The 12,095-nt window shown below is 37.8% G+C and overlaps 1 protein-coding gene across 19 annotated transcripts in view; it reads right to left on the bottom strand.

Moving 5' to 3' along the window:
- The window catches only part of DLG2 (discs large MAGUK scaffold protein 2), a 991,421-nt gene that overhangs the window by 209,798 nt on the left and 769,528 nt on the right, over positions 1-12,095 (bottom strand). For all 19 annotated transcript variants that reach the window (XM_088051071.1, XM_088051059.1, XM_088051060.1 and 16 more), the window contains one exon: positions 6,033-6,189. In XM_088051071.1, the coding sequence (XP_087907197.1) occupies positions 6,033-6,189 (157 nt within the window). The remainder of the gene's footprint in view (positions 1-6,032; positions 6,190-12,095) is intronic.

Consider the following 12,095-nt stretch of genomic DNA (forward strand, 5'->3'; position numbering starts at 1 on the left):
CTCTATATGGACATTTTTGGAGTAGAAATTGAAGAATGCTCTCTTTTTTTCAAATGCATATTGTATTTTTGGCTACAGGTGTGAGTGAGAAGATGAGTAGGAGTTGTGTGGGAGGAACCAAGTACAAAGAAATGTTTAGACTCCTCATAAGGGATAGCAAATGTCTCACAAAAAAACAACAGCAGGATGATGCACAGACACAAGACAAAATCTGATTAATATAAGATCCCTCTGCAAGGGAGAACCTTGTATGAAACACCAGAGAAAAAACTGAAGTGAGATGCTCAAACACTGGTGTTGCAAACTAGGTTTATATAGTGGCATGTACCAGTGACAGAAAACCCCACAGAATGTTTCCACCAGCCCCTTCTCAATCCATAGGTGTTTAATTCTCAGAAAGCAGCTCTCAGAAAGGAAAAAAATATAGTCTTTCCCCATGTATGAGTATATCCTGATATTACACCAGATCAACAGGAAAATCACACAGAATGCTTTGGTTAACTTCATTCACCTGATTCAGGTTAGGTAAGAGGGGAAATGAAAGTATTATGAGAGTACTATGTGTCTCTTTTCAGGGTAGCCTGTTCTTTTTCTAGTCTTTCCTGCTGCTGTTCAGCAATCACCTTTTAACCTGTGGATGCACTGCCTGGGAGCAGTCAACTTGCTCCAGAGCAAGCAGTCTACATTTGCTCTTGATTCTACTTTCAGGCTCCAAGTCACGCTGCATGCAGCCCTTGTGAACATAAATCATTTCAACAGGAAAATGAAATAAAAGTGACACTGCTTTTATGGTTCACCATTTTATGTTTCTTTTATTTGTGATTAAGGAAGCATGATGTTAGCTGAAAAAGCAAATATATATTAAAAGGGCAAACCAACATGAAATGTGAGATGTAGTTTAAGACACCTAAATATAGATATGAATGCATGTGGTGTTCAAGCTTAAAAGTCCATACAGACAATAAAGCTTACAGAGAAATTCAGCTTGCTCTATAAAGCTCACAGTGGGCCAGCTGAACTGCTCTCTAGCCTCCTTTGACATTAATAGCAAACAGACACCCAGCAAACATGCAGATGTCTAAATAAAAGTATCTTAATCTGAGGTTTAACCTTGCACAAAGACATAAAATTCAGTAACTCCAGAAGTTAAGATTCAAGTGCAAATAGTTGCTGTTAACTCCTTATGCCTATTAATTCACCGTAATTCTCTCATTTGTATACAACTTATAATCTTTGAAAAGAAATGTCAGCATAGGAATTCAAGGAGCAATATACACTAACTTTCTGTGAAATTGTAAATCTGAATTTTGCTGCAGAACTTGCATCTGTGAACTAATTTTCTGTGTTTTAGGTCCTGTACATATTGAAAAAGTTGCCCACTTGGCACTGAAAATTCTTTGAAGCAGGAGCTTCAAAATGTGAAAGCTTTAGGCTAGGACACCTAGAAGAAAGACTTGATATTTTATCAAGATCTTGATTTGAGATTGAAATGTAAAAACATTGTGGCAATTTTTCTTTCAGAACACTAGTACTGCTTCTCCTGCCTCTCCAGGAATTTTCCCTAAAAACTGCAATGCATACACTATGTACACCTTTTCTAAAACTATGAATGGTACTGCTTCCTGTCAGGGTGTATGCACTGGGTGGCCATTTTATGCACATGGATCATGGAAATAATTTGTTCTAATGCAGGTGGTTTTGACTAACCAACACTGGTTTCCCATTGCTGTTTTAATAGGAAAAACATCCCTTAGCATTGGAAGTGGAACTTAAAACTGCAAGAATGGCATCAAGGAACATTACATTTTAATTTTATTGAAGACTGCATTCTCCTAACAGATGGAGAACTTGAGGTTATATCTGAGTTCAAGAAGCCTCTAAACTTGGCCCAGACTTCTAAAATGACTTTAGACGAATCATTTAACACACTGGCACCTCCTTTCTGCTGCTCTACAATGGAAATGATTTTTCTATGGATATTCTGAACTGTTTCCTTTGGCCTATAAGTATCTGAGCTGAAAATTAATCTGGGTGTGCACATGCAGTGAATCAAGCATTAATGTCAATTAGAATTCAAAATGCTACTTGATAATAGTTACAACATACTTAGTATGATGTACATACAGGGAGTGATACATTCTAGTACAGTGATGAACTTACATTGGTGATGTGTGTGTTCCTTCATTTTAAAGGCATTCAGAAATAAGAAAGAAAATGTATAGTTGGTGATTCAAAATAGTACAGTGAATTATAGCCAGAAGAAACTATCATTTTAAGAAAACCCTTTCAGGAGAGAACCCCAGTCTTCTCACTATTGTAACACAAAAATTCACTTTTCGGCTATTTGAAATGTGTTACTATCTGACACAGATTTTCCATGATTCTTCAATCGACCTTCAAGGTTCAAATAGAATTCACGTGTTCTCTCTGCACACGAGCATTGGGAATATCAGCCTTCTTTCTGAGATATTTTTCAAACATTTCCAATTAACTGAAAACAGGAAAAACCCTGTTATCCCCGCTTTTTCTCAAGCTTCTGCCAGTTTCCAAAGGCAGATCGCTGTCATTACTGATCCTGGGCCGCCACCTGGTGGCATTTGGGAAAAGTAAATTCAAATTTCACTCGTGCATCCTTCCCAGTGCTCCCGGAGGACTGTAGGGCTGGACCCCTCCATCTCACATCCCGACAGTCAGGCAGGAGGAGAGGCAGAGATTATGGGATTTGTCCAAACCCTGTCGGCTGACTCTGTGTCTCTCCAAGGCAATGCACGAAAAGGCAAAGCCTTGCTGGGTCTCGCTGGTGGATTTGCAGTCTATTTTAGGTATTTTTATAGGTACATTCTCAAAGGTGAAAATACAAAGCTCTAACCAGTCATCATTGCCATATTCACAGCACAGGCATGAATTAGGAGAGAGCCCCTGATCCTCACTGTCCACCTGAGAGACTGAGGCTTAGGAGAATAAAGTACCCTGCCTATGGTCACACAGAAGGACACCAGCTACACTGATTAAATTGATTCAGCTGATTAAATTGAATCACAGAACCGTCTGGATTGTAAGGGACCTTTAAAGGTCACCTAGTCCAACTCCCTTGCAGTGGGCAAGGGCAACAATGAAAGAAGTAGAATTCTTAAAGATAATACATATTAGAAGGACTGGCCAAAAAAGCAGGTCATTGTAAAGACACGTAAAATATCACAATAGAAGAACTCCTGTGGCTTCATTTTAATTCTGCAATACCAATCCTTACGGAAATTAAATTAATATCTCTAAATCACTTACTATGCTTCCTGTCTGTAAGAAATTTAACCAAGCTTCAGATGATTAGAAATAGCAACTTTGAGGGTACTATTTGTTCTTGTTAATCAGATTTGTCATGTTTTGAGAAAAAAATGGGAAACGTATTTCTGTAGGGAAAAAGTGGTTCTGAGGGATGAGACAAGAAGGAACAAACAGTGAGAAACAGTCTTTTTTTTTCTGCAGTCCTTATAAAATTAAGGTGTCTGGAACCCTTCACTAGACAATGGTACAAGATTAATGAGTTCTGTGCTTGAATCTGGTTTTGTTTGAATATGGAAAAATGGATCCATAATAGTTATTTGTGACTAAATAAGTAACAAGGGCCTGACTGGGTGATTGCCTGGGGATATGTACGCAATCTAATTTAGTAATAATTTCCATCCCTCTCTGCTCAATGAACAAATAAACAACTCTTGCATGACAAGTAAATGCTGATGTAACACTAGCAACATTAATAGGAACTTATGGAAAATGTCACTACAAACAGACAAAATTTGAGATAAAAATTTTACTGTGGCTGTAGCATACAGTTCTAAATATATCCTGCTTAAAAATAAAAGGAAATGGGCTTTTAAATTTGTATTTGAACTTCTGCATTTTTGAATACAATATACTGTGAAATGCTTTGATCTCATTGTTCGCTGTTAGTTAGCTCTATTTTGCGGCATCTAACCAAAGAAAAGCAAATTGCATAATTGTCCTGAAGAAACTTCTGTTTCTGTTCTTTGGGTTTCTTGTCTGTGCTCTTCTTTACACAGGCCTTTGACTTCCTTATCTCTTCATAAGGATAACTTTACAAGAATCTATTTTGATTTTCTTGCAGTTCCCTAGACACTTTCTTCTTGGAGAACTCTTTAAGGCACTGTTGGGAGGAAAGGGTTAAAAGCAGAAGAGTGCAGAAGAGGATGTGAGATTCCAAGAGACCTTGCAGGTGGGAATGCTGAGGCCTGGAGATGGCCAGTGTGGGAATATACCCCTTAGGCTATGCCCATCAATGTCTATCCTCTGTCTGATTTGAGAAGTAGGATTTCTGTTTAGAGATAAGGTAGGTGTTTTGAGGGACTTGGAGGCACTCTCAGGGACATGCTTGACTTCCCTGTTTTGGGAGAGAGAAGATCAGAGCTCAGAGATCATACAAAGCACAGAGATCACAACATGGTGGTAACCTACACAAGTGTGAGCCCTCAATAAGTGGGTGCAGAGAACAGCCCTGCCAATCCTCAGGATGGGCTGAGCCTGACAACTCCTGTGTTCCCACTTCTGTGTCCCTGCCCGGGTGTTGCTTTGGGATCCTCTGGTTAGCAAGGTAATGGAATAAATTTACTCTTTGCATTTCAGATGTAGTCTTGTGGATGCTCTGCCTGCCTGTGTCGACGCCCAACAGCACCTAAACACTCTTTATTTGCTCTTTGTCATTTTTTCTTAAAGGACTTTTAAGGAACACATCTGGATAAAATACACTGTTGTGATCCTCACAATGTCAGGTTACTACCTCCCTTTGGTGATAACTTTTCTGTAAGATTTTCTGTATACTGCAAAATACCTCCAGCCACCTCTTTACAACCTTGTACAAAACTTTGACAGGTGTAAGGTAAATTCACTTCTCATAGAATAGGCCGAGACAATCCTTAGCAACGAAGGAAAACCATAACCAGCTTTCTTATGAATTTAAACATTGACCAGGAAAGTGTTGCATAACCACATCACAAACCATCCAGGCTGAAGCCATCTTCCACCCTTAACTCTAACTAAACTACAGCCAGGGAAGCAGGATTCACAGAGATAAAAGGCACAACAGTGGGAGGCAATGTGACACTGCAGCCTAGCACGTCCATCATTTATCTGGGATAAATAATTCCTGTGTTTCAGCTCTTTGCCTTAAGGCTATTGTTGTGCTTCACATGAAACAGTCACATCTGTATCAATTTGGGATAATTTCCTTTTTTTTTTTTTTCCCCTATAAGGAATATGAATAATGTCAATGGATATTTTACTACATTTTCAAGACTTTCATTGTCATTCAAATTCCTTTATATTCAGATTATTTTGGTCAGATGTTCAATTACTTGACAGAGCCTAAAACACAAATGTTCTGGTTTTAAAACGTGTGATATCAATATATACATGAATGAAAAATTAAAAAGATGTTTTTGAGTCTTAAGTATGCAAAATATCACCTCAGGCTACAAAGCATTTCATCCAATAAAATCTGAAAAGAATTTCAGAGGGATCATGAAATTCATCAGAGGAGAGATAATTAACATAACCCAATTAATGTCCTTGTTGTAGTGAGCTGTTTGCTAAGCAGTTGAGTGCACACTAGATGGCAGCCTGAGTATAGATGATTTCATCCTAACTGCTTGTTCTCCTCCAAGAAATGGTGAAATTGAGAAATATCCTTGGACTCAGTAGTGTGTTTTGGGAAAAATGGAACTGGATGATGGGCCAAAATACGGGATGCTTAGGTCTGCAATGTGCTTAGGTCCTCCCTGTGGTGTCACCACAGTGTAGGTAGCATTAAGCAGCGATAAATCTCATTCACAGATAAATGCAGGTAACACCAGTAACAAATGCTCTAAGAGCCAAGGGCAAAATAACCAAAATATTCAGGAATGAACTGTTTGCAGCTCAGATTTCACAACAAGGAAGTAAGACTTTCTGTGTGCCCCCTGCAGTATAGACAAGGAAAAAGATGAAGTAGCTGGTCAGGACAACCCAGCAGAAACACTTACAGATAAGATTTGATCTCCTCGCTGCAGTTCTCCACTGAGATCCGCTGGCCCACCTGCGAGGATGAAAGACACGAAAATGCCTTCCCCGTCTTCACCTCCCACAATGTTGAAACCAAGTCCTGTGGAGCCCTTGTGCAGGATGATTTTTCGAGGCTCTCTGTATAAAAACAAAATATAATGTTTAGGCTCTCAAACCTCTTACTGTGTATGCATTTTTCATAGCATCTTAAACAAACTATATGGCCTGCTATTGTCTAAAGAAACCATGTAAGAAATGACAAAGCTGTTCATTAGTGAACAGATAAGGTAGGAATCAACCGGCATTATTTTTTTTCCCCTCATGGTTGAATTCAAACATCTCTATTAATTTCACCCCATTGGAGTCATCTTCACCATGTTAAATGACAAATTTATTAAAAGGAAAAACAAAACACTGAATATATTTAATAATCTATAGCAATACTATATATTCATGTAGAATCAAACTTTATATGGTACTGATTTAAGTTCTAGTCTTGCTTTTGCAACAAGTGAACAAAGAAAAAATGTGCAACTCCAAGAAAAGCAATGGCAGCTGTGTTTTATCCTGACAGATTAGGAGCGAACAACATCTATGTGATCAAGCTGATACAGCAGAATCTCACTAAAAAATTTGGTTTGACATTATCAGGATTGTGTATTTGTTAAGTCACACTGCAGCTTTGTCACTGAACCAGCCCAAGGGATACCTGCTTTTGCCATGCTCATTTAAAAAATATGAATTATGATAGAAATCAATAAATAATAACAGGTCTAGCTCACACAGCTCTTTTCATCTGTAAATTGAAAATATGACCCAGAGGATGTAAACATAACATGCAATTTACTGATGGGAATACTTATTTCCAGAAATAGATAACTTTCCTAAGCAATCAAAGTAGCATCCTTTGTAGTATGTAGTATGTAGTCTCTACATACAAGGCCTCAGAGCTGGCTCTCCCTTGGATACACAAGGACACATAACCACATAGACAAACACACATTCCATGTTTATTGGTACTTACCCCATTTCAAATCCCTCTAACAATTTAATTTTCAGTAAAAGTGTAAATGCTGTTGAATTATGATGCATAAATTTTAAGCCAAGCCCTGCAAGTCTCCCAAAAACATACATATGTCTGTGAGTGCTCCCAGAGAAATAGGATGCTCTATTCGTTCTTTAAGTTCAAAAATAAAAGTTGCCAGGAACAAAAACACACATTCTCCAGAATGCTTCTTGTATAAAAGATTCAGTATTTCCTCCATATTATAGCACAGTTCTGCATCACACAAATGGATCTTTCATTTCCGTTTTGTTTTTAAAGAACAGAGAAAAAAGGAAGAGAAGTGACTAAATTGAGGGATGCCTTATTTGATATGAGTTTAGTCTTATGGATACATGGAGACTTTATCTTGACATGATACTTCTGAAATCAAAGGCATTTTTTAACATTTCCCCAGTGCTAATATTCAAATGGTATATCCCCAGCTTGGTTATGATGTTAAAATAACATCTCAGCTTTCTGAAACCAAAGTTTGGTATTTTTGAAAAATAAGACTAAAGCAAAGTACTAGTCCTACTCCATATGGTCCTTCATCTCTTGACTTTTTTAACATTGTAAAGTCAGAAAACAGTTAAAAATACAGCTGTGAGCAAAAGATCTATTGTATTGAGTTTCTGTATTTTTGAAGTATTTTTAAGAATCAGAAAATAAAGGTAGAGATTTTTTTTTCTTTTCCATCACTGCTGTTTGCTGTTGATTTGCCTTGTAGCAACTCCTTTAACACCTTGTTAAATATGTGCAGAGTAGACATAATGTGATCCAGAATCTAAGAAGTCCAAACAGGTTTTTAATTAGAAGTGTGGCCTGGGGGTTGGAGCAGAACTAGGACAGTGAGCTGAAAGCATGGTTTCTCTTCTCTGCTTAGCCCCTGCACTGCTGAGTGTTCTTGGCAACTCATTGGTTCTCCCAGCTTCAGCTTCCTCATCCACAAAATGATACGGTGACACTTGTCATCTTTGAATCATACATATCAGAAATACTTCGCAAGAGTTGAGCAACTGCCATTTATTATTTACCAGAATATTGAGAAAGAAGAGGCAGCAAAGTCAAACCAATGTATTTGCATGCTCTGCTGATGAGAAATCAGAAGAGATCTTATTCAAAATAAAAATGAGCATTTTCACATGTGACAGGCAACTTGGATCAAATAGTTGAAAGCCAAGGCCATGGGCAAAACTAGGTCAATACAACTGGGTATCTACTGAATAGTAAGCTGTGCTGCTCAACAAAATGTTGGCCCAGTTATTAATCCCTGTCTCTGAGCAAGTCAGCAGATTTATGCCTAAAATGCTGCCAGTGCTGTTTTATAATTTTGGCCTTTTGACAGCAAAATTCACATTCTGCTCTTGGATGATTATGTTCAGAGGAAGTTCAGACAATAACGGGAAAATGTCAGAGGCTGTGATTAGAATGCAATGTGTTTCTGCCCCTGCTCTTTTATCTAATCAGGTCGTTTTGGTTATGACTCAGATTTGGCTGAATAGAGGCTGACCATCCTTAACATGTCTTCGTATTTCTTTCATACCTGAGTACCCTGCAGAATCTGAAAGGTGGACTCAAGAACACATAAGCGCTGTTGTCATTATAAAAACAACCCTTAGCTATTACTGTACTACAAAAGCTATAGGAAGTAGAACGTATATGCCAATTCACCTTGATATCATAAATAAGTTTTAAAAACTATGAAATTGTTCACACTTGTGTACTGTACTTAGAATGACAAGGAAAAAAGGGTATGATGGTAAAAATATTGATAAAAAATTTATGAAGTTGAAGTAGAAAAAATATTTCATAAGGAAACCAACTAAAATACCACCACTGCCTGGGTAATCTTTTAAGAGTGATGCAGCAATTAATTCCCAGCAAATGCTTCATAAACACTCACTGAAACGTCTAAGCTGAAGATGATGTTGTTACGTATTTTATAACCTGGTGTAAAAGTTACAGTCAACACTTAATATGATATTTAAGGAGTTCTAGAAACAACTGTTCCAATTTTTCTTGAATATGTGGGAAATAACACTAGGAAAAATTCCTTTGCCTCTGTAAAAAATCTTTATTAATGTAGTTCCAGTATACATGAGAGAACTCAAGACAAAATGCAGATAAATGCTGTGAAGGAGGCGATGGAATCAAGTACTTAAAGATGACATGATGATGGGAGAGTTGAGAAGTGAAAGAAAAGTAACTCAAATGTTAATGATGCTTTTTTTGCAGTCAGTGCACTCGGAATGTGTAGTTGTCTGCAGAGAACAGCAACTAAGGCAGAACTTGTTTTAAAATGGGGGTGTTTGGGCACTGGAACAGGCACCCCAGGGAAGTGGTCACAGCACCAGCCTGACAGAGTTCAAGGAGCATTTGGACAATGCTCTCAGGCACATGGTGTGACTCCTGGGGTGTCCTGTGCAGGGCAGGAGCTGGACTCAATGATCCTTGTGGGACCCTTCCAACTCAGGAATCATATTCTATGATTCTATGAAAATGTTTTATTTGGAGGCAATAGATGGCACTCTGTAGCTGCCCTGGAAAAAGGAGCAGTCTGCCATCCAGTGTCTCTGAAATTCATGTTTCAGCCTCCAGCTTTAACTATTTATCCCATTTACAATTTCTTCTGTGATAAATACAGCTGAAGGTAACTTTGTAGGTGCTAACAAAGCGTACTAGCACTTTAATTCGGTGTGTGCATGTTTTATACCCTCCTGCAGCTCTATAACACATACAAACAGAGCAGAGCAGCAGGGGAAATCAAGAAGAAATTAGAAAGGAGTGTGAGATGAAAACATTCCTGGACTGACAGAAGGCAGCAGAAGGGAGGGGGGAAAAAAGAAAAGGGAAAAAAGGAAAGAGGAAAGAAGAGAGAAATCAGAATAAAGGGAGACAGTGCCTCTGTAAAGGAGAACAGGGAAGGAAATTAAAAGGCAGGGAAAGAAGACAGGAAAATTTACATTAATAGATCCAGGAGTAAAGGAGCAAATAAAGTGCTGCAATCCACACAAATTTACAGGCTGAGAAATCAATGGCAGAATCAATTTGGATGGACTTGGTTACTTGCTTTAGGGAATGCATCAGATCTGATTCTATAAATCACATTATAAATTGCAGGCTTGATATAAGAGCAAAAGATTACTAACTTAATATTTGAAAACAATATGCAGTAACAAACCAGAGTGGGTAAAATGTCAACACTTAAGGAAATATCTTCTGTCATAAAAATGCAATGACCAAAAATAAATTGAAGTGCAGCATTTCTCTCCTTAACAAGTTTTTTTTTGGTTTATGCATGTTTAATTTGATCACTGTCTTGAAAACAGAAAGTGTTTTTATTTACTACATTTGTACTGAAAATTTGGTCTGATCAGTTTACTTTTAACAAACAGAAAATGACAAGACAAAAAATGGGAGTATTACTATCATTCTTCTATAGACTAGAATCCATAGTAATTACAGATCTAATTTAAGAGATTAAAACTGAACTGATAAATGATGGGGAAGTGCTTTCTAAAAACAAGTAATTCTTATAATAATTAACTGAAAGAAAATCCATTATTAAATTGATTATTTTGTGCTGCTCGCAACATTAAAGAAAAGTGTCAGTTTTAGTATTCATCTCACATTGACACAGCTCCGTCTGTTTCTTTTGTACCATCTATAAAATTGGAGTGCTGACACAGTTTTGTCCTTTTTGAAATACCTACAGAAATATTAAGCAACACTGGGTGCTTTCAAATATCAGACCCTAGGGATTTCTTCAGTTTTATACAATCCATGAGGTATCTCAAATCTGCAGAGGCTTAGAAATATGGCTTTAATCTTGATTTGACTGCAGGTTTGGGTTTTTTTGTTGTTTTTTTGCTATTTAATTTTTTTTCTTTTTGTTGCTGGTTTTTTGCTGTTCCACCTTCCCCCCAACTGCCATTTTTTTCACAAAGGATGTTGAAAGCATACATACATTCATGCATATGTTGCTTTGGTGTTATAATAACATAGATCACAGAAATCCCAGAAGAATATTTATCTTACTGTTTGCATTAGGGCAGCATTAATATACAAGTCAGGGCCCACAACCTTTGTACGCATATATAGTGCCAAGAAAACCCATCCCAGCTACTTGAATCAGCAAATAGCAGGAGGGAAAGCTGAAGTTACAAGAAATTGTGTTATTTGGGTAAAGTCACATTAGTCTAACAGGGAGAAGAGTATGCAGGGGATAGGACAACAGGACATGGCTTTAAACTGAAGCAGGGTGGATTTAGATTAAATATTAGGAAGAACATATCTACTGGGAGGCTGGTGAGGCACTGGCACAGGTTGCCCAGAGAAGCTGTGGATACCAAACCCTGGAAGTGTTCAAGGCCAGGCTGAATGGGCATTTGAGCAGCCTGGTTTAGTGGAAAGTGTCCCTGCCCATGGCGGGGGAGTTGGAACTGAATGATCTTTAAAGTCCCTTCCAACCCAGGTCATTCTGTGATTCTCTGAAAGAACACACCCTAAATCTAAGGCAGCAAGGCCCCTTCTTTTGAGCAGTATAAAAATGTTTGGCTTCTGACAATCCACAGTGTGAGCACTGAGTTACCTTAGAATCTAATTTGGCTAATCAAGCCATTTGTTTCTCACAACAATCATTTTAGTTTTCCTCTCATGCTTCAAAAAATTCTGACAAATACCTGTGTGTTTATTTCTGGCAACCAAAGGACATTCATACTGCAGGGACCTAAGAAAAGGTGGTTCAGATAGTTTGTTCATTGTTCTTCACAGCATTGAACACAGGAAAATTGGAAGGATAGAATATGTGCCAGTGTGTGTGATGGTTTAAGATATGATTAATCAAACAAGAGACAATATGAAATTCTAAATGGTTGAAAGCCTGAAATATTCACACACACCTTTTTAAAAGGCTTCAAGTTTTGGTGAAACCAAGCTTTCTTTATATAGATTTTCTTTCATACTTCTGCAACTCTTGTTTCACACAAAAGAAAAATCT

The sequence above is a fragment of the Pseudopodoces humilis genome, chromosome 2 (genome assembly GCF_049639895.1).
Source record: "Pseudopodoces humilis isolate 2021_Gansu_Grassland_sample_001 chromosome 2, ASM4963989v1, whole genome shotgun sequence".
Taxonomy (NCBI): domain Eukaryota; kingdom Metazoa; phylum Chordata; class Aves; order Passeriformes; family Paridae; genus Pseudopodoces; species Pseudopodoces humilis.